Below are 26,952 nucleotides of genomic sequence, written 5' to 3'. Positions count from 1 at the left end.
TCCGCTGCCTGGCGTGGACTGTTCACCTTCATATTAAAATGAACCTTAATGATATGTAAATAAACTTACCTGCAGGTGGCGGCCGTCCCACGCCCAATTTACGGCCTGTTCGACCTTCGCAACTCTGTATGGAGTTCCGAGGTGGAAACCTGGCAGGAAGGAGGGAGGAATAAAATTTTCAGGGCAGCAGGGGTGGAGAAAACTATTTTGATTGGATGAAGGTATGGTGGGAAGGGTTGAAGGGCAAAAGACTGACGGTTGGGGGTGGGTGGAAGTTTGGATATTTGAAAAAGCCAATTGTTGGCTTAAGTGACCATTGGGAGGGGTTGGGGAAGGGCCTCCATCACAAAAGTTTTTATTTACGAAAATTTTACAATGATACACCTTTAAACATTAAAATTAATTGTAATGGCTTAAAGCCCTTTCAAAATTGCACCGGACACCGTTGTTGGGGACACGACATCCACCCCCAATGATGCAGAGGGGACGGTCGCTCCGCCCCTCCTCTCTATTTAAATAAGCCTCCACACGTAATATCGTGGGGGCTCAGGGACAGCGCCATTAGAGTGCGCTGCCGCAAACTGCGGCGCATTTGTAAAATTCAGCCCAAGGTGTCTCCCTTTTAAGGTGGAGATGAGGAGGAATTTCATCTCTCAGAGGATGGTTAATCTTTGCAATTTTCTTCCCCAGGCAGCAGTGGAAACTGGGCCATTGAATATATTCAAGAGTGAGTTATTTTTGATCTACAAGGGAGTCAAGGGTTATGGGAAGGAGAAAGGAAAGTGGAGTTAAGGCCACAATCACGATTTTATCGAATGGCAATGCAGGCTCAAAGGGCCGAATGGCCTACTCCTGCTCCTATTTCTTGTAATTCATGAAACCAAGGAATAGAGGGACTAAACCAAATTTGAGCAACTGTTACAATAATGCTGCAATTAAAATTCAGCTATCGATGAGTGTGTTATCTACCAACTGCGAACCGCTGTTACGCTCCAGACAGGCACCAAAATGCAGCAACAGCAGAAGCTTTCTTTCCTCCAGCATTTAAAAAAAAAATTCCTGCAGATCCAAGAATCTACCTGGACGTTTTGGCAACGCAACTTTGCACTGGGTTGGAGTTATAATGCACCTTAGTGTAACCTCCAAGTAGTGTAACATACCCCATTGCTTGGTCTCACTACATTTGAGTATTAGATCAAAACGTTTGTGTTGATGAACACCTGAAACTGGTTCGCACTGATACAAAAGTGGCATAATAACTGAAACCTAAGTTGACTGCCATTTCTTTAACCTAAATTTTGCACCTTCTCAGAAAATTGCCCTATAATTCAACTGCCAGATTATGCCACAATCAATTTCTCCATTGGATCAGTCTGCCCTATTCTACCAGGAACTATTCATCTGCATAGGTATGCATGTTTCTGCTGTGAACTCTAATGAAAAAATGAAGTTATTCCATCAGATAAAAGGTCAATGAACATTAAGCTGCAGTATCAAGGAAAAATATGCCAATACCTCAGTCTGCGAAAGCCCTTGTAGCAAACACAAGTAGTGAAATATCCTCCTTTTGAAATAGAAATCCAAAGGTTTCAAAACTGAGGTCTGAGAGGTCAAATTTTTATCTCTGTGTGTATATATATATATATATATTTTTTTTTGTATTTGGCAACTTAGCATGTTAAATTACAGAAAAGTGTGAAAACAATTTGAGCAAAATAATTAAATGCTTCATTTCAACTTTAAATAAATCATTTTTGTGATATATTGTAATGTACCTAAGCATCACTCAATGGGTAAATTAGAACTACCAACGCTTATGTCACTATTTACTTTTCTCCTGTTACTCAGTTTAAAAAAAAGAAAGGCCATTAAGTTTTTGCTCAAGTTTTTATTTCTATACAAACATCAAACTTCCCACAACACAAGTCTTCAACTTGTTAGACAGCCCTGAAAAAAACAAAAAGCCTAAGTTACTAGACACATTCAGAATAAATACAAAGCAAATAAAATTAAAAATATATTGAAGCCCATTTTGCTAAATCAAATATTTTGCAATGTACTTGTCAACATAAAAATCTTTTAATCTTGTACTTTCATATGAATCAACAGCAGAACTCATTGGTTTGATCTGTACTGCAATTCATTACTACTTGGACCTGTTACACTTACGGCATCTTCTGGATTGCCCACTCTATTACACAAACTTTCAAAGAAAAACCCATTTCTGTTTCTCCTTGAATCAACGTGGACAAACAAGGTTACAATTTCAAGTATTCAAGTGAAATACAAAAACAGATTTTACAGTGATGGCTACTACAAAATATTTCAATGTATTTGCAACACAGAAACAGGCCATTTGGCACAATAGATCCATGCTGGTGTTTACGCTGCACACGAGCCTCCGCTCATCCCTCTTTATGCAAACCATTCCTTTCTCCCTCATGTGTTTATCCAACTTCTCCTTAAATGCATCGATACTATTTACCTCAACTACTTCATGTGGTAGTGAGTTCCACATTCGAACCATTCTCTGGGTAAAGACATTTCTCCTGAATTCCCTATTGGTCTTGTTAGTGACCATCTTGTATTTATGGACCATGGTTCTGGTCTCACCCACAAGGGAAAACATTTTTACATCTACCCTATCAAACCCTTTCATAATCTTAAATACCTATTACAGGCCAGGCTTCTCTTTTGTAGAGAAAAGAGCCAAAGTCTGTTCAATCTTTCATGATGAAACAACCTCTCAGTTCTAGCATCATTCAAATAAATCTTTTCTGTACCATCTCCTGTACCTCTATGACCGTTTTATGAAATGAAGACCAGAACTGTTCACAGTACTCCTGGCGTGGTCTTACCAAGGTTGTATACAAGTTTAACATAACTTCTCTAGTATCCAATTCTATCCTTTAGAAATGGCCCTCAGTGCTGTTTTTTTAAAATGGCCTTATTAACCTGCATCGATACTTTGTGATACGTGTATGTGAACTTCCAGGTCTCTCCATTCCTCTATTCTATTTAGACATTTTCCAAGGAGTATGTGGCCTCCTTAATCTACCTATCAAAATGTAACACCTCACACTTATCTATCGATATTGAAGTTCATTTGCCAAATGCACATCCATTCTTCAAGTTCATTAAAGTCTTCCTGTATTTTGTCAGACTTTCTCTGTATTGAATTATACCCTCCAATTTGGTGTTACCTGGAAATTTTGAAAGGTACTTTCATTTTCAGAGTCCGAATCGTTTATGTAAATGGTGAACAACAGTGATCCCCAACACTGAAATCTGTGGAACACCACTCCCCAAAATTTGCCAATTTTATTTGAAAAAAGGAACTGGATTAATAAATTGTTTAATTAAATATTAAAATTATTTGTTAATCCCCTTCCCTTCCAGTTCAAACCTACCTTCCTCCCCTCCTCCCACAGCTCACCCTGCCACTCTTCTCTCCTGTTCATGCTACCACTTCTTTTATTCACCAGTCCATGCAACCACTCTTGGTTCATTCCAGTCTCGATACTGATGGGATCAAGATTTCCTTGATCTGCTGGCTGTAAGTAAGGGTCCTACATGTAATCTGCTTAAGCAGTTATAATCAAGTTCTGATGAAAGGTCATTGACCTAAAAACTTGTGTCCCTTTCTCTCCCCACAGATGCTGTGACCCAGTGTTCCCAGTATTTTCTGTTTTTAATCAACTTCATGTTCGGCTTGGGCTTACAGCACAAAACTGCCTGTAATTTGGTACAGCGGGTGCTAAAAATGTAATGTGCTCCACTTCTCAGTATTAAGACCCATGATGTGCAAGTTTCAGAAATACAACTATGCCACTACAAAGAAAATCATGGCATATAAAAGGCTCAACATTCAACTTACTTGGCCACAATGCCATCATTCTTAGCCAGCCTCAGGATACAATCATCTGATTCGCCCTGTAATTAAAAAAAAACAGTAACATCCCTCTTCAGTTGCTCACCAAGTCTGATCGCATTCCCTGGTCGCCAAAAAACCACATATGATGTTAAAAATATTATAGCAAGATTAAATTACAAATTTACAAAGTTAGCTCACAATGAATCAGATACTTTCAATACAGGAACATGCAACACATGTTACAGTACAAGTTTAAAATTAAAAAAGCAGCCTTAGTTCTGTTTGCATGGAGGTGAAGGCAGATTTTTTGGACAAATTTTGTATCTCCTGTCCTGAAGCTGCTGACTCCTTGCTGAGGTATGGTTCCACAGGTGCCAGTCACTCTTTGGCACTGTGACCAAATAGCCATTACTCATAAATATCAACAGGCTAATTTTTATCATGAAAGAGGACCTCAGCTGAGCAGTCCGCCATCACCTCCAACCAAGTTCAATTATGTGTGAATGAAACTTTACCACCTATTTGAGGCAAGCAGGAAAATTATTAAACTCCTACCTTGCGGAAGACACTTAAAATTCAGTGTTGATTCCTCTCCCTGAGAGAGCACCACCATTTTTAGCTGAAACATACCTGAGCTGCCCAGCTCATTAATGACTGGCTCCAGATACTGGCCAAGAGACAGCTAAGCCAGGACACTTCTTACAGATGTTCACTCTTGGCAAAATAAACTAAAATTCGAGCTCTCTTATAATATAGGTCTATGTAAATCTTCAGAGGTAGGGGTGTATTTTACACACAAGTTGAAAGCTCCACTTGTTCAAAAGTACCTACTTTCTCATTTTCAGATTTATCTTGTACATAGAAACTTTAGATTTAATTAAATTACACTTGACCAGTGGTTAGGTTCTTGCAAACCAAATTACTCCTTCCTTTCAAAATAACTGAGTAATAACTGAGTTCAGAAAACTTTTTAAAAGCCTTCAAAAATTCCCATTTGGTATAAAGTTAAGTAAATTTGATTTCATTCTAAGATATTATGTTAGGACACATAGGGGCTTATCTATAAAGTTCTTGTACAATAATTTTAAAATTGAAGGTACATAGAACTGATGTCCTTCAGTACTCCACTGCCTGCAAGACAAGACAGACAGGAATAACCCAGCCAATACATGAGTTTATTTTCTTCAGTGTGCCCAGGAATGTGTACATACCATCCTACGGATAGCTCCACAGATGGCATAGGTTTTGTGTTGACCATTGAATCTTCCTGTTACTTTGTCAACCTAAGGTAAAATAAAGAGATAAATGATTTGGGATGACTTGAAAACAAATTCTACAACTTAACATTTATCACTACGTCGATCCACAAGAATCTGCATCTTTGATGAAGTAACAGAGGGTTGATAAGGGTAGTGCAGGTGATGTATATATAGATTTTAGCACATAATAAACTTGTTAGCAAAACTGAAGCTAATGGGATTCAAGGGGCAGTGGCAGCATGGAACTGAGACTGGCTAATGGACAGAAAGCATAGTAGTGGGGAACAGTTGTTTTTCAGACTGGAGAGTGGTATGCAGTGCTGTTCCTCAGGGTCCCAGTAGGACCACTGCTCTTATTGATATATATTAATTACCTGGATTTGGATATGGAGGGCATAATTTCAAGGTAGTAAGCACTGAGGACTTCAGAAGGACATATGCTGGTGAAATGGGCAGAAAAATGGCAGATGAAACTTAACATAGAGAAGTGTGAAGTGATACATTTTGGTAGGAAGAATGAGAGGCAATATGAACAAAATGACAATTTTAAAGAGGCTGCATGTACACAAATCTTTGAAGGTGGCAGAACAAGTTGAGAAGGCTGTTTAAAAAAAAGCATATAGGACCCTTGGCTTTATTGACATGGGCATAGAATACTAAATCAAGGAAGTTATGCTAAACACTGGTCATAAAACACTGGTTAGGCCGTGGTAACAGTACATAGTTCAATTCTGAGCATCATACATTAGGAAGGATGTCAAGGACTTAAGAGAGGGTGCAGAATCACTACCACCTAGAACAAGGCAGCATGAGCATGAGAATACCACTACCTGCAACTTCCCCTCCAAGTCACACACCATCCTGACTTAAAACTCTTTTGCCACTCCTCTACTGTTGCTGTGTCAAAATCCTGGAACTCTACCTTTAACACTGCTGTGGGTGTACCTACACCACATGGACTGCAGTGGTTCAAGGCAGCCGCAGCTCACTACCACATTCTCAAAGGCAATTAGGGATCAGCTGGCCTTGGCAGCAACATTCACATCCCATGAATGAATAATTAAAAAAAGAGATTTACTAGAGTGGCACTAGAGATGATAGACTTCAGTTATGTGGAGAGACTGGGGTGCTTGTTCTTACAACAGAGAAGGTTAAGAGGAGATTTGATAGAGGTTCAAAATCATGCACAGTTTCTATAAGAGCAAATGAGAAACTATTTCCAGTGGCTGTAGTATTGATAATGAGGGGACAAAGATTTAAGGTGACTGGCAAAAGAAGTAAATGTGACATGAGGAAACATTCTTATGTACACAGCGAGAAGTGCCCCCTCCCATTCAAATCTGCTAACAGCACTCCCTCCTCAATGTCCATGAATGTGTGAATGCCTCCCAAATTCATGCCCATCTTCCCCACACTCCATGTTTTGAGTCCTTCCAATCAGGCTTCCACGCCTGCCAAAGCCACAATTGGCATCCTATGTGACTTGAGATCATGGTAGATTATCCCCCCCCCCTTAACCTTCCTGACCTCTGTGCAGTCTCTAACATGGTTCATCACACCATCCTCCTCCAATGTCCAACCTGGTTGGGACTGCACTTCCCCACTTCCATTCTTAACTATCCAGACCTAACCAGTGAATCACCTGCAATGGTTTCTCTTCATGTTCCTGCATCATTACCTCTGGTTTTCACCAAGGAACTACCTTTGGCTCCTTCCTATTTCTCAACTACATGCTGCTCCTCTACGATATCAAGAAGCATGTCAGGTTCCACATGTATGCTGTTGACACCCAGCTTTACCTCACCACCACCTCTTGCGACCCCTCCACTGTCTCTAATTTGTCACATTGCTTGTCCAGAAACCAGTTCTGCATCATTGGACTCCAGCACTGCCTCAGTTTATCTGTGACTGAGACCCTTATCCGTGCTGTTAACTCTGGACTATTCCAACGCACTCCTGGCTGGCCCCGCCATCCTCCACCTACCAGAAACTTGAGCTCACCCAAAACTCTGCTGTCTATCTCCTAACTCACACCAAGTCCAATTCACCAATTTTTTTTTATTATTCGTTTTGTAGGATGTGGGTGTTGCTAGCAAGGCCAGCATTTATTGCCTATCCCTACCTAATTGCCCACAAGAAGGTGGTGGTGAGCTGCCTTCTTGAACCGCTGCAGTCCATGTGGGATAGGTACACTCACAGTGCTGTCAGGAAGGGAATTCCAGGATTTTGATCCAGTGACAGTGAAGGAATGGCAATATAGGTCCAAGTCAGGATGGTGTGTGGCTTGAAGGGGAAGTTGTAGGTGGTGGTGTTACCATGCATCTGCTGCCCTTGTCCTTCTAGGTGGTAGAGGTCAGGGGTTTGGAAGCTGCTGCCTGAGTAGCCTTGGTGTGTCGCTGCAATGCATCTTGTAGATGGTACACACTGCTACCACTGTGCGTTAGTGGTGGAGGGAGTGAATGTTTGTGGACGGGGTGCCAATGAAGCAGGCTGCTTTTGTCCTGGATGGTGTTGAGCTTCTTGAGTGTTGCTGGAGCTGCACCATCCAGGAAAGTGGAGAGTATTCCATCACACTCCTGACTTGCATCTTGTAGATGGTGCACAGGCATTGGGAAGTCAGGAGGTGAGTTACTTGCCGCAGAATTCCCAGCCTCTGACCTGCTGTTGTAGCTACAGTATTTATATGGCTACTCCTGTTCAGTTTCTGGTCAATGGTAACCCCTCGGATGTTGATAGTGGGGGATTCAATGATCGTAATGCTATTGAATGTTAAGGGAAGATGGTTAGATTTTCTCTTGTTGGAGATGGTCATTGCCTGACACTTGTGTGGCAGGAATGTTACTTGCCACTTATCAGCCCAAGCCTGGATGTTGTCCAGGTCTTGCTGCATTTATTTGAGCAACAGCTCCGTTTTCATATCCCTCCACGGCCTTTCCCCTCCCTATCTCTGAAACCTCCTCCAGCCCTACAACTATAATCCCTATAATTCCTCCTCCCATTATGTGACTGAACAATGGAACTGTACCAGGAAATTATTTTCAAACTTCTATTTTTATGCAAGAGGAAATTCTTCAAATGACTATTTTGCTTTTTCCGTAACGTTATTAGTTCCCATTTTCATGGAGTGCACACTCTCTGCGGGGACATACTTAGTCGTGAGTTGCTAGAGTCAAGACTTGTGTGCACTGTGCGACTGCTGGTGTATAACCTAACTAGCACAAAATACTGGTAAGCTGTGTTGCCCAAGAACAAAACTAACTTTCAGGGTACAAGCCTCTGAAGTTACCAGGAGGGCTGTGGGAAGAATCCTAACCTTTGGTGATATAATCATCCCCCCAGGACACAACAACAAACCAGGCTGACTAGTGGCACAGTGGTTAGCACCGCAGCCTCACAGCTCCAGGGACCCGGGTTTGATTCTGGGTACTGCCTGTGCAGAGTTTGCAAGTTCTCCCTGTGTCTGCGTGGGTTTTCGCCGGGTGCTCCAGTTTCCTCCCACATCCAAAAGATTTGCAGGTGATAGGTAAATTGGCCATTGTAAATTGCCCCTGGTGTAGGGAGGTGATAGGGAATATGGGATTACTGTAGGGTTAGTATAAATGGGTGGTTGTTGGTCGGCACAGACTCGGTGGGCCGAAGGGCCTGTTTCAGTGCTGTATCTCTAAATAGAAAATAAAATAAAAGTGCTCTGCAGTACTACAAACATGTCTACGTCAAGTGATGGATGAACTGAATCTGTCAAGAGAATCAGCTTCATACCAATCTGCTATTGCCAGGCAAGTCACCGCGGTACCAACTTAAACACAAAAAGACACTACGTATCCACCAATACCAAACAATAGGTGTGAGTTTGAGCCTTTACTGGGCAGGCTGCAGGCATCATGAATTCCTTCCAAGTGCCACAACGAGCAGTACCATTCACAATAAAGTGTAAGTGTACCCTCGACTGCAGAATGGACACATGCCATACCCTATTGGACAGCAGTTCCATTAGTGGATTAGCAAAGCTTCATCACCAACGGGCGGCACAGTGGCTAGCACCGCAGCCTCACAGCTCCAGGGACCCGGGTTCGATTCCGGGTACTGCCTGTGTGGAGTTTGCAAGTTCTCCCTGTGTCTGCGTGGGTTTTCTCCGGGTGCTCCGGTTTCCTCCCACAAGCCAAAAGACTTGCAGGTTGATAGGTAAATTGGCCATTATAAATTGTCACTAGTATAGGTAGGTGGTAGGGAAATATCGGGACAGGTGGGGATGTTTGGTAGGAATATGGGATTAGTGTAGGATTAGTATAAATGGGTGGTTGATGTTCGGCACAGACTCGGTGGGCCGAAGGGCCTGTTTCAGTGCTGTATCTCTAATCTAATCTAAATCTAACTGTTTGCTTCCTTTCTGAGTGGCATAATGAGCAGCACAATTCTCCATAATTGTACAGCACAGAAGGAGGCCATTCTACCTTATGCCTGTGCCAGCTCTTTGGCAGAGCTATCCAATTACTCCCACTCCCTTGCTCTTTCCCCATAGTGCAGCAAATTTCTTCCTTTGCGTATTTATCCAACTCTCTTGAATGTACCTATTGAATTTGCTTCTCTCACACTTTCCGGATCACAATTCATGTGGAAAAAAAATTTCTTCATATCACCTGTTTCTTTTGCCATTCACCTGAAACCTGTGTCCTCTGGTTACTGGCCCTTCTGCCACTGGAAACAGTTTCTCCTTATTTACTCTGTCAAAACCATTCAGGATTTTGACCACCTCATCTGTGTTTCCAGTGGTCACATCATGAAGACAAAAAGATTCCACCAATGCGCATACGCCATCTAGCTTTAATAATAATTCAGATCTACATTTTGATTTACTGAGACTTAACTCACATCAGCAAGGTTGATTTGAATGGAAGCATGGTCCTTGGCACCAATTATTCTGTTGCTCGCAGAGCTGAAAGAAACGAGTAACAATTTAATTAACTATGATGCATGCAACACACAGGTCATTATGTACACTTACTTTATACCTACCATTTGCGTGGAACATAAAGATCAACGAATTCACCGGCGTCGTTCTGCATGTTGAATTTTTTTAGTTGTCGGATTTTGTTCAGAGGTTGGGGTGTTATTCAGTTGTTATACAGGGATCTAAACAGATACAAGAAAAAAGTTTATATTTCAGCAGGTCAGTATCAATCATGTTAAATTAGACAGATACTCAACATCAGCTAAAAACTAGTCGCCTTAAAAATGTAAATTATTGAAGCAGTTACAGTACTTGATAAATCAGCATTATTACTGAAACAACCACTCAAAATTATACCGGTGATATCATAACTGACAGTATGAGTAATGGGTAAGGACTCTTACTGATCAATTTAACTCATGGATGATTAATAAATGACCTACCAACAGTATAACAACTTCTATTTGGATAGTGCCTTTAATGTAATAAAACATCCCTGGGCGCTTCACAGGAACACTACAAAATATGACACTGATTCACATAAGGAACTATTCGGTCAGATGACCAAAAGCTTGGTCAAAGAGGTAGGTTTTAATGAGTGTCTTAAAGGAGGAAAGCAAGGTGGAGAGGCAGAGAGGGTATTCCAGAACTTTGGGCTTAGGCAACTGAAGGCGCAGCCACCAAAGGTGGAGTGATTAAAATTGGGAATGCTCAAGACGCCACAATTAGAGGTGTACAGATATCTGAGAGGGTAGTGGGCTGGAGGAGATTACAGAAATAGGGAGGGGAGAGGCTATGGAGAGATTTAAGAACAAGGATGAAAATTTTAAAATCAACACGTTTGACCAGGAGTCACTGTAGGTCAGCAAACACAGGGGTGATGGGTGAATGGGACTTGGTACAAGACATGGGCAGCAGAGCTTTGGGATGACCTCAAGTTTATGAAGGGTAGAAGGTGGGACATCAGCCAGCAGTACATTGGAAAAGTCAGGTCTAGAGGTAACGAAGTCATGAATGAGTGTTTCAGCAGCACAGGAGTTGAGACGGGACAAAGTCAGGCGATTTACGGAGGTGGAAATAGACAATTTTAGTGATGGAGCGAATGTGTGGTCGGAAGCTAATCTTGGGGTCAAATATGATACCAAGCTTGCGAACAGACTGGTTTAGGCTCAGACTGATGCCAAGGGGAGAAATGGAGTCAGGAGCAGGGACCATAAACAATGGCTTCAGTCTTCCCAATATTTAATTGAAGGACATTTCTGCTCATCCTGTACTGGATGTTGGATAAGCAGTCTGATAATTTAGCAACAGTGGAGGAGTCCGGGAATGTGGTGGTGAGGTTGAGCTGGGTGTCTTCAGCATACATGTGAAAACTAATGCTGTGCTACCAGCTGATATAGCTGAGGGGCAGCATGTAAATGAGAAGGCTGCGTTTACTGACAACACAACCACTAGGCGGTGCTGCAGTGGCACATGCGCAAATGTCGCAGTCTACGACATCAGGCAGCTGCTAGGACTAAAGATGGCGCTGTTCAAATAATCACACGAAGGCAACCTAAACACATGGCAGCACACAATGGCCGGAGAGAGGGAGTGTACGAGCAGGCGGGGGGTTGGTGAGGGGAGAGCAGGAGCGTGCACCGGCCTCCACCTAGGTCTCTCCCCGCTCCCCCCACCCCCGCTCTCTGCCCGCGTTACGTGATGGCGTCATCTGCACAAGCGCAACGCATGCGGAGAGAGTAGACGCCAATCTGTGCATGTGCGCAGGTTGGCACAGTCTGATGACGTCAGCTGCTGGCTGCGTTGTCAATAATCACTTTGAAATGAAAAATAGGAGGGGCCAAGGATAGATCCTTGGAGAACACCAGAAGTAACAGTGTGGAAGCAGGAATGGAAGCTATTGCAAGTGATACTCTGGCTACAATTAGATAGATAAGAATGGAATCAACTGACAGCAGTCCCACCGAGCTGGATGACAGTGGAGAGGCATTGGAGAAGGATGGCATGGCCAACCATGTCAACGGCTGCAGACAGGTTGAGACAGAATAGTTTACCATTGTCAATCACGTAGAATGTCATTTGCGGCTTTAATAAGAGCCATTTTGGTACTGTGGCGGGGCGGAAACCTGATTGGAGGGACTCATGAGTTTTGGGAAAGATGGGAACGGATTTGGGAGGTGACAACATATTCAAGGACTTTGGAAAGGAATGGGAGGTTGGAGATGCAATGGTAGTTTGGAAGAATGGTGAAATCAAAGACTGTTTTTTTGAGAGGGGTTATGATGGCAGTTTAGTGGGAATAGGGTTAAGGGAGCATGAGGTGGGTCTTGGATTACAATGACTCAGAGAGGGTATGAGGGGAGATGGGCAACGAAAGGTGAGAGTTCAGGGCTAGAACGGGGGTGGTGGGGATCTTTACCGGAAGTTTTGTCTGGTGGGTTAGTGAAAGGGAGGGAATCACCAGAGGCAGCTGTTGAGATGGTCTTGATCTTAGTGACAAAGGAGACCATGAGCTCCTCACACTTATTGTTGTAGGGGAGGGTGAAGGAGAGTAAAGAAGCATTCACAATGATCCTGGAACAGTGAGCAGTTTTAGCAGATGACAGCAGGACCCAATAGTGCTTTATGCAGCCCTGCGAACATATGAGTTAGGAGCAGGAGTCGGCCACTGGGCCCCTCGAGCCTGCTCCGCCATTCCATAAGATCATGACTGATCTGATTGTAACCTCAATTCCACATTCCCACCTACCCCCGTAACCTTTCACCCCCTTGCTTATCAAGAATCTATCGACCTCTGCCTTAAAGATATTTAAAGACTCTGCTTCTACCGCCTTTTGAGAAAGAGCGTTCCAAAGACTCATGATCCTCTGAGAAAATATTTCTCATCTGTGTCTTAAATGGGCGACCCCGTATTTTTAAACAGCGAGCCCAAGTTCAAGATTCTCCCACAATGGGAATCATTTCTACATCTACCCCATCAAGACCGCTCAGGATCTTATGTTTCAATCAAGTCGCCTCTTGCAAGTCTTCTAAACTATAGCGGATACGAGCCTAGCCTGCCCAACCTTTCCCTCATAAGACAACCTGCCCATTCCAGGTACAGTCTAGTAAGCCTTCTCTGAAGAGCTTCCAATGCATTTACATCCTTCCTTCAATAAGGAGACCAATACTGTACACAGTACTCCAGATGTGGTCTCACTAATGTCCTGTATAACTAAAGCATAACTTCCTTACTTTTGTATTCAATTCCCCTCGCAATAAATGATAACATTCTATTAGCTTTCCTAATGACTTGCTCAACCTGCATACTAACCTTTTACGATACATGCACTAGGACACCCAGATCCCTTTGCATCTCAGAGCTCTGCAATTTCTCACCATTTAGATAATATGCTTTTTTATTCTTCCTGCCAAAATGGACAATTTCACATTTTCCCACATTATACTCCATTGCAGTCCTGCTAGATCTGGCAGTGAAAGGGTGAACTGGATGTTCACCACCTTTCACGTCTACATCCCTTGGACTTAAGGAAGTGAAGATAAGGGCTGTACCAGAGGGAATGGCCAGGGTGATAAACAATAATAGTTTGATTGGGTACTAGGGTATCAAAGGTGGAGGTGAGGGTGTGGTTGAGCAAATAAATAGCTGCAGAAATGCTGTGGCGAACAGAAGGCCAAAGGCTAGACAGTTTGGATTTTGAAAGCACAGTTGTAAGTGCATTGGGGGATAGTTTTTTCTCGGGGTGGATACAGAAGGAGGTACGGTTAGGGTGTAGAAGGAGGTTATGAGTGGAGAGTGATACAACGATCAGATATGGCCTTATGTGCAATTGATATGATGGGATTAGCAATGCCTAGGTCAAGTTGGTGGCATGAACATGGGTTGCTGTGTTTACATGGAGGGAGAGATTTAAGAGGTTAAGAGAGCAGTGATCTCAGAGGAGAACATGATGAGTTGAAACCACTGACGATGAGAAGTCGCTCAGTGCAGAGGTTGAGCGAGGAAATCAGTGAAGATATCTCAGTGAGAAAGTTTATCATACTTGGGAGGGGGGTACAGAATGATGATTTCGAAAGACAGGTGAGAGGGGTGGAACAAGGTGAGTAGAAAGTGCCAGAGGAGTAGGGGTCAGGCCAAGGTGTGATCTGGTGTTAAGCGTCACACCGCCACTCTGACAGTCTTGACGGGGCAAGTGGTGGAAGATCTAGCCAGGCAGGGAGGCTTTATTAAATAAAAGGTGTCATCACACCTCAGCCAGGTTTCCCTCAAGGCTATGATATCAATGCAATTGATCATCCACATAAGTTTATGGATGGCAAGGGCCTTGTCCACAAGAAAATGGGTATACTGGAGGGAGATGTGTAAAGGGTTGAGAGACGATCTGCTGGCACAATCCATAAGGTCAGCGTTGGGAGGGGTGAGCTGGACAGAGAGAAGACTGGCAAGACTGGCCCCCAGCAGGAAGGTTGCTGAGAGTAGGATGGGACACTTAGCGTCGTTGCTTGTAATGACCCAGCGCCAAGTGCCTTGATGAGCCCGTTGGAGGATGCCAAGTGAGGCAATGAACGTTCACCAGAATTGTTCCTGGGATGGCGGGACTGTCCAATGAAGAGAGATTAGGGATACTGGGCCTGTATTCTCTAGAGTTCCGAAGAATGAGAGGTGATCGCATTGAAACCTACAAAATACTTAAAGAGATAGACAGGGTAGATGCAGCCAAGATGTTTCCTCTGGTTGGAAAGTCTAGAACTAGGGGACACAATTTCAAAATAAGGGGGAAGCCACTTAGGACCGAGATGAGGAGAAATTTCTTTACTAAGAGGGTTGTGAATCTTTGGAATTCTCTACCCCAAAGGGCTGTGGAAACTCAGTCATTGAGTATTATTAAAGCAGAGATTGACAGATTTCTAAATACAAATGACAAAAGGGGGTGAGGATAGTGTGGGAAAAAGACATTGAAGTGGAAGATCAACCATGAGCACATTGAATGGCGGAGTAGGCTCGATGGGCTAAATGGCCTACTCCTGCTCCTATGTTCCTATACTACAGAACTAAAGAAAGTTGGAAAGTCAAAATGTTTTCAATCACATCGCACAATTTCTGCTTTGCACAAAAAACTTAGTAAGAGAAATATGAGGAAAGCTGGAAGAGGAACTGGGTGCACACAGCTCACTGAGATGGAAATGAAGCTATTCTTAGCAGACAAAATCCAAACTCTCTCAGTCTCTGGTGTGAAGTTCAGAGTTGAAGGTGAAACGTTGTGACTCCTTTAACACAGACAGACAGTGAATAGAATCACAGAATGCTTACAGTGAAGATGACTACCATATGCCTGCCATGTTCCTGCCAGATCTCTGCAAGAACAATTTAGCTACTTCCAATTCCCCCACCATGCAATTTTGTTTCTTTCAAGCGCTTGCCCAAATTTCCTTTTGAAGACTTCAATTGAATCTGCCTCCACCAAACACTCAGGCTGTGATTTCCATAGCCTAATCACTCCCTGCACAAAAAAAGTTTTCCCTGTCACTGTTGTTCTTTTGCCAATCCAAATCTGTACCCTCTGGTTACAGTTTCTCTCCATTTACTCCGTCCAGACCCCTTGGGATTTTGAACACTTCTGTCAAATTTCTCAACCTTCCCTTCTTTAAGAACAGCACCAATATCTCCAATCTATCCACGTTAACTGAAGTCCCTTAACTCTGGAACCATTCCCATGAATCTTCTCTGTATCCTTCCCAAAGTGTGGAACGGCCTGCCCTTTATCAGGGCCACTAGCACAGCTCCACTCGCGCCAACTATCCCCCCTCACCGCCAGCTAAGAGCCTGCGGCCCGCTCGCCCCACACACACACACGCGGTGGCTCTTCCACCGCCTTTTCCTTCTGATGTTTAAGCGGCCTCGCCGAGCCCAGGAAGCAGCCTCGGCGGCCAGCGGGCTTTACGACACGAAGCCGCTGCCGTTACCCCGGGCCCACTCGAACCTCCTGTTTCTCAGCAAAAAGCCGTCGCTGCCCTGGACTTACCCTGCACTCGCAATGGCGGCCACCCAAAAGAGAAAGGGGGCTGGCAGCGGAAGTGCGGTCAAAGAGTCGGTGATACTGCTTCCGGGTCGGCTAGTCCTGACCCCGCCCTCCTGCGCGCGCGCACTGCAGGGCAAAACAAAGGCTGAAGACCAAACCACTCCAGTTGCCGAACCAACACATTCAGAAACCAAGAGAAACCATTCAGCTCATTGAACGTCACAGCTCTTATGACATCGCATTGTATTATGAATAAGTCCAAAAGTTTTGCATATGTTGCTCTGCTTATTGTTAATTCTTATAATTCTTTTAACTCAAATTTTTTTTAGGTGAAATTTTTTTTTTTGCAATTTGTGCTCTGGTCCTTTCACCTTACTTTGAAATGACATTTAACACTCTGGATCGAAAGACACTGCATTAACACATGTAAACAGGTGTGTCTAAATAAAAACCCATCTTGCTTTGGAAAAATAAACATTTCAATAGATTCAAATTGTTTTGATCCAATCACTCTTTTTGAACATGAACTTCTCTCCTACAATTTTCGTGCCATTAACTGTTTCACAAAATTGTGTATCTCTACTTAATTAGATTGTTCCTCAAGACCCATTTAGATACTTCTGAGCAGAGGAACAATATCCGGAGCACGACTGACTTATTAACTTGAAAGGACACAACAAAATTACATCATGTTAGGAAAATGCCATAGCAGCACTTACACTGGAGAACATGATGTGCAAGAGATGAAATAACACAAGGCTCTTATACTCGCCACATCATAAAATGTGCAAGGCACCCAGACTGCATAACATTCCTCTACCAAAATAACCTCATTTAAAATTCTATTCCAACTTTGCCTTTTAGCAGTAGTGTCCATGACTCATGCTGTGTTAAAGGACTTAATGCCTTGCCTAAATGATAATTCTTCTGTGTGAGCAACAGCAATGCTTATGGGGCAGCCTCTCTCATAGCATTATGGGCAAAGCTGTCTTTGTTAGCATAAACCGGCTCAAGTTGTATAGGTAGCAAACTTATTTTCACTTCTAACTATTGCTGCATTAACACATGGTGCTCAAAAAGGATCAATCAGCAGAAATAGAAGGAAAACATCTCTGCTACAAAGGAAAGAGGGACCGTTAGTGTAATATGAACAGAGCTAGAGAAAATATGGAACTAGAACTGATTAACGGGCACATAAAAGGGAAGAAATTTAGGAGCTAGGGAAATAAAGGCAACAAAAAAAAATCGTATATATATATATATATATATATATATTAAAAAAAAGGGAGAAAGTGTAAAGAAAAACAAATGAAATAGTCGTGTTTGCACAGCAGGGTCACTACTCAACTCGCAGGCACATCATTCCTCACCATCTTTATTGCAGAAAGTGTAATCCAGATAAACCTCAGCAAAATACATTACCATATGGAGATTATTACGAGAAATCAAACTCCATGCCACTGGTATCAGTTGACTGTTATGGCCGCAGCCTGAACACATGGATTGAGATTTAGAACAGGTACTCTAACAAAACTTGGCAGAGTGATTGAGATAAAGTTTATGCTGGAAGCATGGAATTAGGTGGCAGCTTGCTTCAACACTAGGGTTTGAATATCTTTATTTGGGAGGATCTGCATAATATGGGATTGGATCTCAAAACTTCTCCAGTCATATAACAGAGAATGGAGTGTCCAGTTTCCCCAAGATCGGCTTCTTTCGTAAGTAAGTCTAGTGAAGACTCAGAATAGCCTTGTACTTCTATAGTAAGATTGGGAAGAAATATTGGTCCCAGTATAGATACTGGTCTTCCCATAATTAAAGAACGGACTTGCATCTATATAGTGTTTTGCGTGAGCTCAGGACAAAAAGTTGTTTTTTTTTTTTAAAGTGCAGTTATTGTAAAATTTCACAAGTTATTTTGATTACTAAATCTAATTATCCATATCTTTTTTTTCAGTTCTGCTCTCGGAGAATTCTCTCCTTCAGGAACCAGAAAGTGACCAGAGACTGGGTTATATTAAAATTGAAAATTTTACTTGAACGTTTGCTGCTTCGCTAATACAAAATGAATAAAAATATGCATAAACTTTTATAATACAGAAGCTTTTAAGTCCCTAGACAGTCATTTTGTGCAAGACAGTAGAAAGGAGACAGACCATTTAGAATTACCCAAATGTTTCCCGTTTATATCTAAAGCAAAACTAAGACAGACAAGTACCATGAAAGAGTAAATCAGTTTCATTTTCCCATTATATAATAAATAAATGAGCACATTACTCTATAAACCAATTTGATTTGCAGCACCCATGTAGCAAAATAATCCACATTTTCAGTTAACAGTGAAGACAGAATAAAAAATGGGGAATGGAAGAAATGTCTTTATTGAAAAGTTACAGACAGAGTAAAGTGAGTGGGGAAAACTATGGCAGACAGAATTCAATGGGGAAGTTGAGGGGATATGAGTTATGGAAGAGCATAGGGATTGAAGTGTTCAGGTACACTAAAAAGCCAATGCAGAAAGCTTTCAAAAGGCGATTGGAATGTTGGCCTCATCTAAGGGGGGTTGAAATAAAGAAGCAATGAGTCAGTTATACAGGTCCTTGGTCAGATCCTATCTAGAATACTGAGTTTGGGCACTGAACCTCAAGGTAGATATATTGCCCTTGGAGGAGGCACAGTGCAAATTTTTAGAATGATACTAGGGCTTAAAAGGTTATATCATCAGGACATAAACTTGGTTTTTAATTCTTTGAGATTAGAAATTTGAAGGGTGATCTAATCAAGGCATTTAAAATGATAACGGGATTCAAGGTGACAGAGAAACCATTTCCTCTGGTGCAGGAATGCAGATCAAGGAGGCATAATTTTAAAATTAGAGGTAGGCAACTTACAAGTGAAACTTTTCACAAAGGGGTAGTGGAAATCTGGAACTCACTCCTCAAAAGACTGGATGCTGGGTTAATTGAAATTTTCAAGATTGAAATGAATGGATTTTGGTTAGCTAAGGAGGATCAAGGAATACAAAGCAAAAGGTGGGTAAAGGGAACTGAGGTATAGATCAGCCATGATCTAATGGAATAGCTGAACAGACTCAAAAGTGAATGAACAGCCTATTTCTGTTCCTTAGCAAGACAAACACAAATGATCAGATAGATGAAAACAGTACAGAAACTGTATGTTATTGTGCTCTTTTCACAGTTTTAAAGTTGTTGACTGTTCCACAGTTCAATAAAAAGATGGCATCACATATGAGCAGAATTTGTTCACTGTTGGTTCCACTACCAAACCCTGAAATGGCTTCACGTTGTGAAGCAATTACAAAAAAAAAAATGTAGACAAAAAATAAAATACTGCAGATGCTGGAAATCGAAAACAAACAGAAAATGCTGGAACTGTCAATGGGTCAGGCAGCATTAATAGAGAGGAAGGTACAGTTAACATTTCAAATCAATGGTCCTGATGAAAAATCAACCTGAAACATAAACCCTACCTTTCTCACTCCACAGATGCTGCCTGATCTGCTGAGTGTTTCCAGCATTTGCTGTTTTTAATTACAAAATTTTTTTTTGCAAAGATGGAGTGTTCAAATTTTAAAGCTAAATGTAAACTTTTTCTTTTTAGAAAAAGGATAACACATTAATATTTAAATATTAAATAGTTGCCAAAGCTAGTATTACTGTTTAATGGAGAAACAAAAAGCTGGATTTTAACATTACTTTCCAACATTACATTCTGTAATAAGAGCCTTTAAGAGCATCTGTTATCAATATGGGGGAGGGGGAGGTGGTAATAGTCAAGGTTAATAATTTCACAATAGGAGATCTAAAAAGGGAGAAGTTATTTTTAGACAGTTTACAAACAAGATGATTGAAAGGAACACATTTTCACTGAAGACTACACACATTTAACATACACAATGAAAAACTGAAAATTCAAAATACTTTAAATATCAACTATCAAGCACTATTAACGTGCTTAATTTGAATCTCTAACATAGAGTGGAGATTTATGTGCAACTAACAGCAGAGTCATTTTTACAACTACAGTAGGACAATGCTTGGAAGAACAGATAGCATAGAACGTGAAATCACAGCAACAATAAGTTGCCATGTAAGAAAGTGCTGTTGCCCAGTACTGAATTTTTGGTAATAGTTATTACTATAATCTGTCATGTGACACATGACAGGCTGCCACCCAAACATATCCCTTTACAAGATTCATCCAATTTTGAATAAAGGTATTTTAATTATTTTTAAAAACAGAAAAACTGGCATGAATCAGTTATTTTAAGAAATTGGACAAATCAACAGTGACTTACTAATGAACACTGTTGAAGTAACTTTGTTACAGTATTTCTGTACTAATATCGAAAAGAAAACAATTCAACTAGTGCACCATTTTAAGGAAGAACTATTTGCTTCTCCTAAGTGCCCGTCATCTTCAGTAGGAATGTAACTGCATCTAGGATTGCTGGACAAGGCGTCTGTAGTGAGGCAACACTTTTTTTTCAGGAAGGTAAAGGCCAAACTCTAAAGCCACAAGTGTTGTGAACTCAAACGAAACCAGCTCTTTTGCGTTCAATCTTAATCGCTCTTCCAGTTTCTGTGTACAAGAAGTTTTTAAAAAAGCCATTAAAAACTGCTATAAAAATGCAGCATACTGTACCATACATCAAAAATAGGTTTTTGGTTCAACAAAACTAAGTTATTGATAATGCATATTTTTCAATCCTGACATCATAAATTTACAAATACTTCAATGTTGACAGTTAAACTGAACCAGGAGGATCTAACCAGACAAGTTTCGGAGATGCAGAAAAAGAACAATGACCCAATTAGCAGTATTAAAACATTACAGTCCAATCAGCATTTATGGTTTCTGGTGTGTATTTTTAAGTGATTTTTCATTTGAGCTATACTTAATCGGCACTTCCATTTATGTATTGTTTAAAGTAAAAAAACAAGCAGAAACTGGGAACCCTTAGTATCAGCCATGTATCACGCTGTCTGGTGCAGCAGGCACTAAATTTAAGACCATAGGCCAGAGTCAGGATGGGATCTTGAATTGCCAGATGTCTTCAATAATTGACAGTTACACTGAAGAATACACTGATATGGTGTTAATACTGGTTTTATGTTGGTGTGAGTGACTGGATTGGGTGGGCATCCTTCCATTTACAAAAGATGATGGACACACAGCAAACAATCCATTTAGATGGGGGTCTTCTCGGTGCACCTTTGCTGTGAAGGACAATCCTTGACAGACAGTTTCTGCTACAAGTGCTGCATGTGAAGCTGCCAAGTGATGCTGTGAGTTGTTGTTTTTGATATTGGCACCTGTTGCCAAGCTGCTGTAGCAACTGATCGTCATGGTAGTACACACCAGTCCACAGGATGTGTTGCCATTTCCCTCTCTCACCAGCTAGTGACTCCCAAGTGCGGTAGTCGATATTTAGGGCCTTCATGTCACGCATGCAAGCACCCTGGAAGCAGAGCTTTGGGTGCCCCACTGGTCGTTTGGTCCTGGTTACCTCACCATACAGAAGGTCCTTGGGTACATGACCATCTTCTATCCTGCAGATGTGTCCGATCCACTTAAGCCGCCTCTGTTTGATTAGTGCCAACACACTTGGGAGCTCTGCCCTTTTATTTTTGTTTTTCTGATCTGTGAGCTGTGGAAAATATCTGGAAAAATCTAAATCTACATCTTCTCTGAAACTTGGCTTCAAATTTCTGGACTTCTCATCAAGAAGGCGCTTTTGCTCTGGACTACACTGGTGTGAATGACTGATGCACCAAAATATTGGTGGAAGTATTCAAGTGATAAAACTTGTGTACACTTGTGATTTATGTATATATAGACAATTATTTAATAATTATTTCTACAAAACTGAAAACTAGTTGAAGGAATAGTAAAATATATTAATCTCAAAATAGTGTTTTTGAAATAACAAGGCGTTTTTTTCCCATAGCTGTGTTCAATTAGTTATTTTTAAAGTTTGGAGTCCATGGTGATCAAGAGAAATTGGTCAGCTTGATGCAAAGCATTATACTTACATCAATCAGATGTCTAACTTCATGCTTCTTGAGATCACTGCTGATTTTGGCTGCTAGCAGTAAGCAGGCACCAGAGCAAAGTTTTCTGTTCTGCTTATTGACTTTGCCTTGGAGTACAAGCTTTTCAAAGTAAACATATGATAAAGCTACAGTACAAGGTTCCAGGTTACACTCTTCTGCCAGGTTTCGCATCTCCCGTTTCAGACTGCCAAGGAAATAGAAAAATGCACTCTAGAATCATTTAACGACATAAAATTCATAGTTAACAGAAACACAAAACCACTGAACATTTGTTTTCTCTTATTCTCTCCCAAGTCACACTGTTTCAACTTTCGTGCACAGGCACTCCGGCATGAATGATGGAATAATATTTACTGATTTCATAGTGGACATGACTATGTCACACTGAAATTTATGCAAGTTTCTACTGAAATTACTAAAGTTGCCTTTTTGGTAACAAGCCATCTAAGACCTCTGCATATACTAAAGTCCTAGAATTAGCACATTATGGATCAATAGTGATCATGAATACTCAAATGTTTTAACTGGAATAAGTTGATGTGGGCACCTGGGCCATTGATTCAGTACATAGAAAAACAGTGATCACAAATCTAAAACACAAGGTTGATAATTACCTCAACAAAAACACTGCTTTAACTACATGCAGAAATATTACTGCAGTCAGGATGGTACTCATTTCCATAGTAAGTAGATAGCAAGTAAAATGCTAGTGACAAACAACTTACAGTAAATACTATTTTAAGCCAGTATTTTATGCAAATCGTTTGATAACTTCGAAAGAAGTAATTTAAAGCAAATCAGTTTAGCTCTCATTTATATTTTGAGATTTACTTTTATCATGCCCTCAAAAGCAATTGAAGAAGCAGGAAGAGCCACTCAAGGGCTATTTGTGATTCTGTAGGTAACCGTTCCATGCTGAGAGTCACCAAGACACAGACCAGGATGGTCCCAGATTCGATCAAGAGTCTGTGCTGAATTATCCAATCTCAGCCAATTAGGTATTAGGAGTACTACAACTAGGCTTTGTGTTGTGGGGTGGGAGAGAACAGCCAGTGTTACTGCTCTGGATCACTATGCAGAGACACCTGCTTGAAGCAGATGCTGGAGGACAGGACCCAAGTCAGATAGTTGACAAGTTTGCTGGTTTAAACTCACTCCTAAACCATTACCACTTAGGCTGAGTACTGGAAGACAACTGGTGCCTGTGGAACCATAAGCCAGCAAGGTTCCAATATTTTCAGAAAATGGGAAAACAAGTAACAAAATATGAAAAGTTTAAATTGATGGAAGAAAACAGAAATAATTCATATAGGTAACATGCATAGATTATGCTACACATGACAATTACTAAAGAAAAGTCACATCAACTTTGTATTTTTCATGAGGTAAAATTACCTTCTTATCTTACTAAGAGTCAGCTTAATGTGAGGAAATTTATCCTTGAATGTTTCATTCATATCCTTTTTCAGGTCAGATGGTTTTACATATTCAATCACTGTGGTCTGGCAAAAAGCAAGAAAATTCATTTGTGAAATTGATCAGTAGGTTATAGAAAATGGCTGTCAGTTTTGATTTACTCTATAATGTTGAACATTACACATATGCATAACAATCATTGTTAACTTCATTGAAAATTTGTAAAAATTTGAAACTGGTGTCAAACAATGTACATATAAATTTTGCCTGGTGAAATACCCAATATGAAGAGCATCTGAACGTTTTCAGGGCTCTAAGACTGAAAGATTAATTAATCCTGGTGGAACACCAAATACATACTGACAAACAGCATTACTGTTTTTCATGAGCTTTAATGACACAAAGTAATTCTATGATATCAACTGAATTGAAAGATAAACCACTATGGCTACAATATACAAGCAGCAACTGGTTTACAGTTTGTGCAATGAGCCCATCTTTGTAACAAGATGCCAATGCGTGCACATTATGTACACAAACATATTCCTTCTTCTCGATTGGTCCCTTTTAAGCACATGATGGATAATACCACACAGTTAAGACAGACCAAGCCAGATCCACGGCTTGAGAAATGTTATCTGGATTCAACTCTAACTGGCTCTCAGACCACTGAGTAATAACATCTATATCTACATAAAAACTCAAGATAATTTAAGGAAAATAAAGCTCAATTGTCTTCACTCAAATAGTAACCACTTTTAATGTCAATAATAGAAAACATAATTTTTTTTGAATTATTTGATCATGAAGATGAAATATGAATGAGACAAAATGACACCATACAGCACTGCAAAACCTGTGCATTCCACTGGGTGGCACAGTGGATAGCACCGTAGCCTCACAGCTCCAGCGACCCGGGTTCAGTTCTGGGTACTGCCTGTGCGGAGTTTGCAAGTTCTCCCTGTGACTCTGTGGGTTTCTGCCGGGCGCTCCGGTTTCCTCCCACAGCCAAACACTTGCAGGTTGATAGGTAAATTGCCCATTGTAAATTGCCCCTAGTGTAGGTAGGTGGTAGGAAATATGGGATTAATGTAGGATTAGTATAAATGGGTGGTTGTTGGTCGGCATAGACTCGGTGGGCCAAAGGGCCTGTTTCAGTGCTGTATCTCTAAATAAATCAAAATAAAATAAATTAAATCCTCTAATTTCTATAGTATATTCTTTAGAGCTTACTCTGAATTGCAGGACACAATAATGACCCTCATAGCTACAATGACCTACAGGAACAGGCCCACTGGTCTGGACAGCCTTTTTTAAAAAATCCATTTATGGGGATGTGGGCATCGCTGGCCAGGCCAGCAGTTATTGCCCATGAGATGCCTTCTTGAACCACTGCAGTCTATGTGGGGTAGGTATACCAACAGTGCTGTTTGGAAGAGTTCCAAGATTTTGATCCAGTGACAGTGAAGGAATGGCAATAATAGTTCCAAGTCAGGATGGTGTGTGGCTTGGAGGGGAATTTGCAGGTGGTGGTGTTCCCATGCATCTGCTGCCCTTGCCCTTCTAGGTGGTAGAGGTTGCGGTTTTGGAAGGTGCTGTTTAAGGAGCCTTGGAGCATTGCTCCAGTGCACCTTGTAGATGGTACACACTGCTGCTACTGTACATCGGTGATTGGGGGGGGGGGGGGGGGGGGGGGGGGTGAAAAGAGGGAGAGGGAGAGGATGAGGATGTTTATGGATGGGGTGCCAATCAAGCGGGCTGCTTTGTCCTGGATGGTTTTGAGCTTCTTGAGTGTTGTTGGAGCTGCACCCATCCAGGCAAGTGAAGAGTATTCCATCACACTCCTGACTTGTGCCTTGTAGATGGTGGACAGGCTTTGGGGAGTCAGGAAGTGAGTTACTCACCGCAGGATTCCTCGCCTGACCTGTTCCTGCAATCATGGTATTTATATGGCTACTCCAGTTCAGTTTCTGGTCAATAGTAACCCCCATGATGTTGACAGTGGGTGATTCAGCAATCCTAATGCCACTGAATATCAAGGGGAGATGGTTAAATTCACTCTTGTTGGAGATGGTCATCGCCTGGCACTTGTGCGGCACAAATGTTACTGGCCACTTATTAGCCCAAGCCTTGATATTGTCCAGGTCCTGCTGCATTTCTACAAGGACTGCTTCAGTATCTGAGGAGTCGCATATGTTGCTGAACATTGCACAATCAGCGAACGTCCCCACTTCTGACCTCATGATGAAGGGAAGGCCATTGATGAAGCAGCTGAATATGGTTGGGCCTAGGACAGTACCCTGAGGAACTCCAACAGTGATGTCCTGGAGCTCAGATGATTGACCTCCAACAATCTTCCTTTGTGCTAGCTCTGACTCCAACCAGTGGAGAGTTTTCCCCCCGATTCCCATTTTGCTAGGGCATCTTGATGCCATACTGTCAAATGCTGCCTTGATGTCAAGGGCAGTCACTCTCACCTCAGATCTGGAGTTCAGCTCTTTCGTCCATGTTTGAACCAAGGCTGTAATGAGATCAGGAGCTGAGTGGCCCTGGCGGAACCCAAACTGAGTGTCACTGAGCAGGCTATTGCTGAGCAAGTGCCGCCTGATAGCACTGTCAATGACACCTTCTAATGATTGAGAGTAGACTGATGGGGCGGTAATTGGCTGGGTTGGATTTGCCCTGCTTTTTGTGTACAGGACATACCTGGGCAATTTTCCACATTGCAGGGTAGATGCCAGTGTTGTAGCTGTACTAGAACAGCTTGGCTAGACATGGCAGGTTCTGGAGCACAGGTCTTCAGTACTATTGCTGGAATGTTATTAGGGCCCATAGCCTTTGCAGTATCCAGTGCCTTCAGTAGTTTCTTGATATCACGCAGAATAGATCGGATTGACTGAAGACTAGCATCTGTGATGCTGGGACTTCAGGAGGAGGCTTGGCACTTCTGGCTGAAGATTGTTGCAAATGCTTCAGCCTCATCTACCCCACTGATGTGCTGGGATCCTTCATCAGAGGATGGGGATATTTGTGGAGCCACCTCCTCCTGTCTCACACAATTGGGTGACCTTGTGCATCATAATATATAGACCTAAAACATGTGTTCTCTGGTAGAGGTGAAGGACTAGATAAAAATCCAGGCCCGTTTGGGATGGTGGGGAAAGAAATCCAGTAAGTTCCTCTCCAGCTTGCCTAGGTGATCAGAACTAGTTCAGATGATCACTCTGGCTGAGATTTTAAAAAAAAAGCTTTCACCTCACAAATTACTTCCTTGATGGGTCTATTTTTATTAATCTAGCTAGCCACTCAAATTAAATGCAACCAGCACCTTAGAATTCGTATGAAACAGCTAACTAGG

At 41.7% G+C, this 26,952-nt stretch overlaps 2 protein-coding genes across 2 annotated transcripts in view; both read right to left on the bottom strand.

Annotated features, from left to right (window-relative positions):
• Positions 1–1,868: 1,868 nt before the first annotated feature.
• Positions 1,869–16,197, bottom strand: rps21 (ribosomal protein S21). The gene is made up of 6 exons (XM_068048839.1): positions 16,105–16,197; positions 10,147–10,263; positions 10,003–10,066; positions 5,086–5,157; positions 3,878–3,933; positions 1,869–1,947 (listed from the first exon to the last, which is right to left on the bottom strand). The coding sequence occupies exons 2-6, from the start codon at positions 10,194–10,196 to the stop codon at positions 1,938–1,940; spliced, it is 252 nt and encodes an 83-aa protein (XP_067904940.1). The 5' UTR covers positions 10,197–10,263; positions 16,105–16,197; the 3' UTR covers positions 1,869–1,937.
• Positions 16,198–18,113: 1,916 nt separating this feature from the next.
• The window catches only part of LOC137378222 (CDK5 and ABL1 enzyme substrate 2-like), a 55,594-nt gene continuing 46,755 nt past the window's right edge, over positions 18,114–26,952 (bottom strand). The window contains exons 7-9 of the mRNA XM_068048436.1: positions 23,574–23,680; positions 22,158–22,362; positions 18,114–20,703 (exon numbers count right to left, since the gene is read on the bottom strand). Of these exons, the coding sequence (XP_067904537.1) occupies positions 20,563–20,703; positions 22,158–22,362; positions 23,574–23,680 (453 nt within the window). The 3' untranslated portion in view covers positions 18,114–20,562. The remainder of the gene's footprint in view (positions 20,704–22,157; positions 22,363–23,573; positions 23,681–26,952) is intronic.

The sequence above is a fragment of the Heterodontus francisci genome, chromosome 16 (assembly GCF_036365525.1).
Source record: "Heterodontus francisci isolate sHetFra1 chromosome 16, sHetFra1.hap1, whole genome shotgun sequence".
In the NCBI taxonomy this organism is placed as follows: Eukaryota; Metazoa; Chordata; class Chondrichthyes; order Heterodontiformes; family Heterodontidae; genus Heterodontus; species Heterodontus francisci.
This window is presented reverse-complemented; position numbering and strand designations above follow the sequence as displayed.

Coding starts and splice junctions, on each gene's coding strand:
- rps21 (XM_068048839.1), bottom strand. CDS start 10,196: ATGCAGAACGACGCCGGTGAATTCGTTGATCTTTATGTTCCACGCAAA. Junction 5,158..10,002: donor TTCAAATCAACCTTGCTGAT/GTGAGTTAAGTC, acceptor ATTTTACCTTAG/GTTGACAAAGTAACAGGAAG. Junction 3,934..5,085: donor GTGGAGCTATCCGTAGGATG/GTATGTACACAT, acceptor TTTTAATTACAG/GGCGAATCAGATGATTGTAT.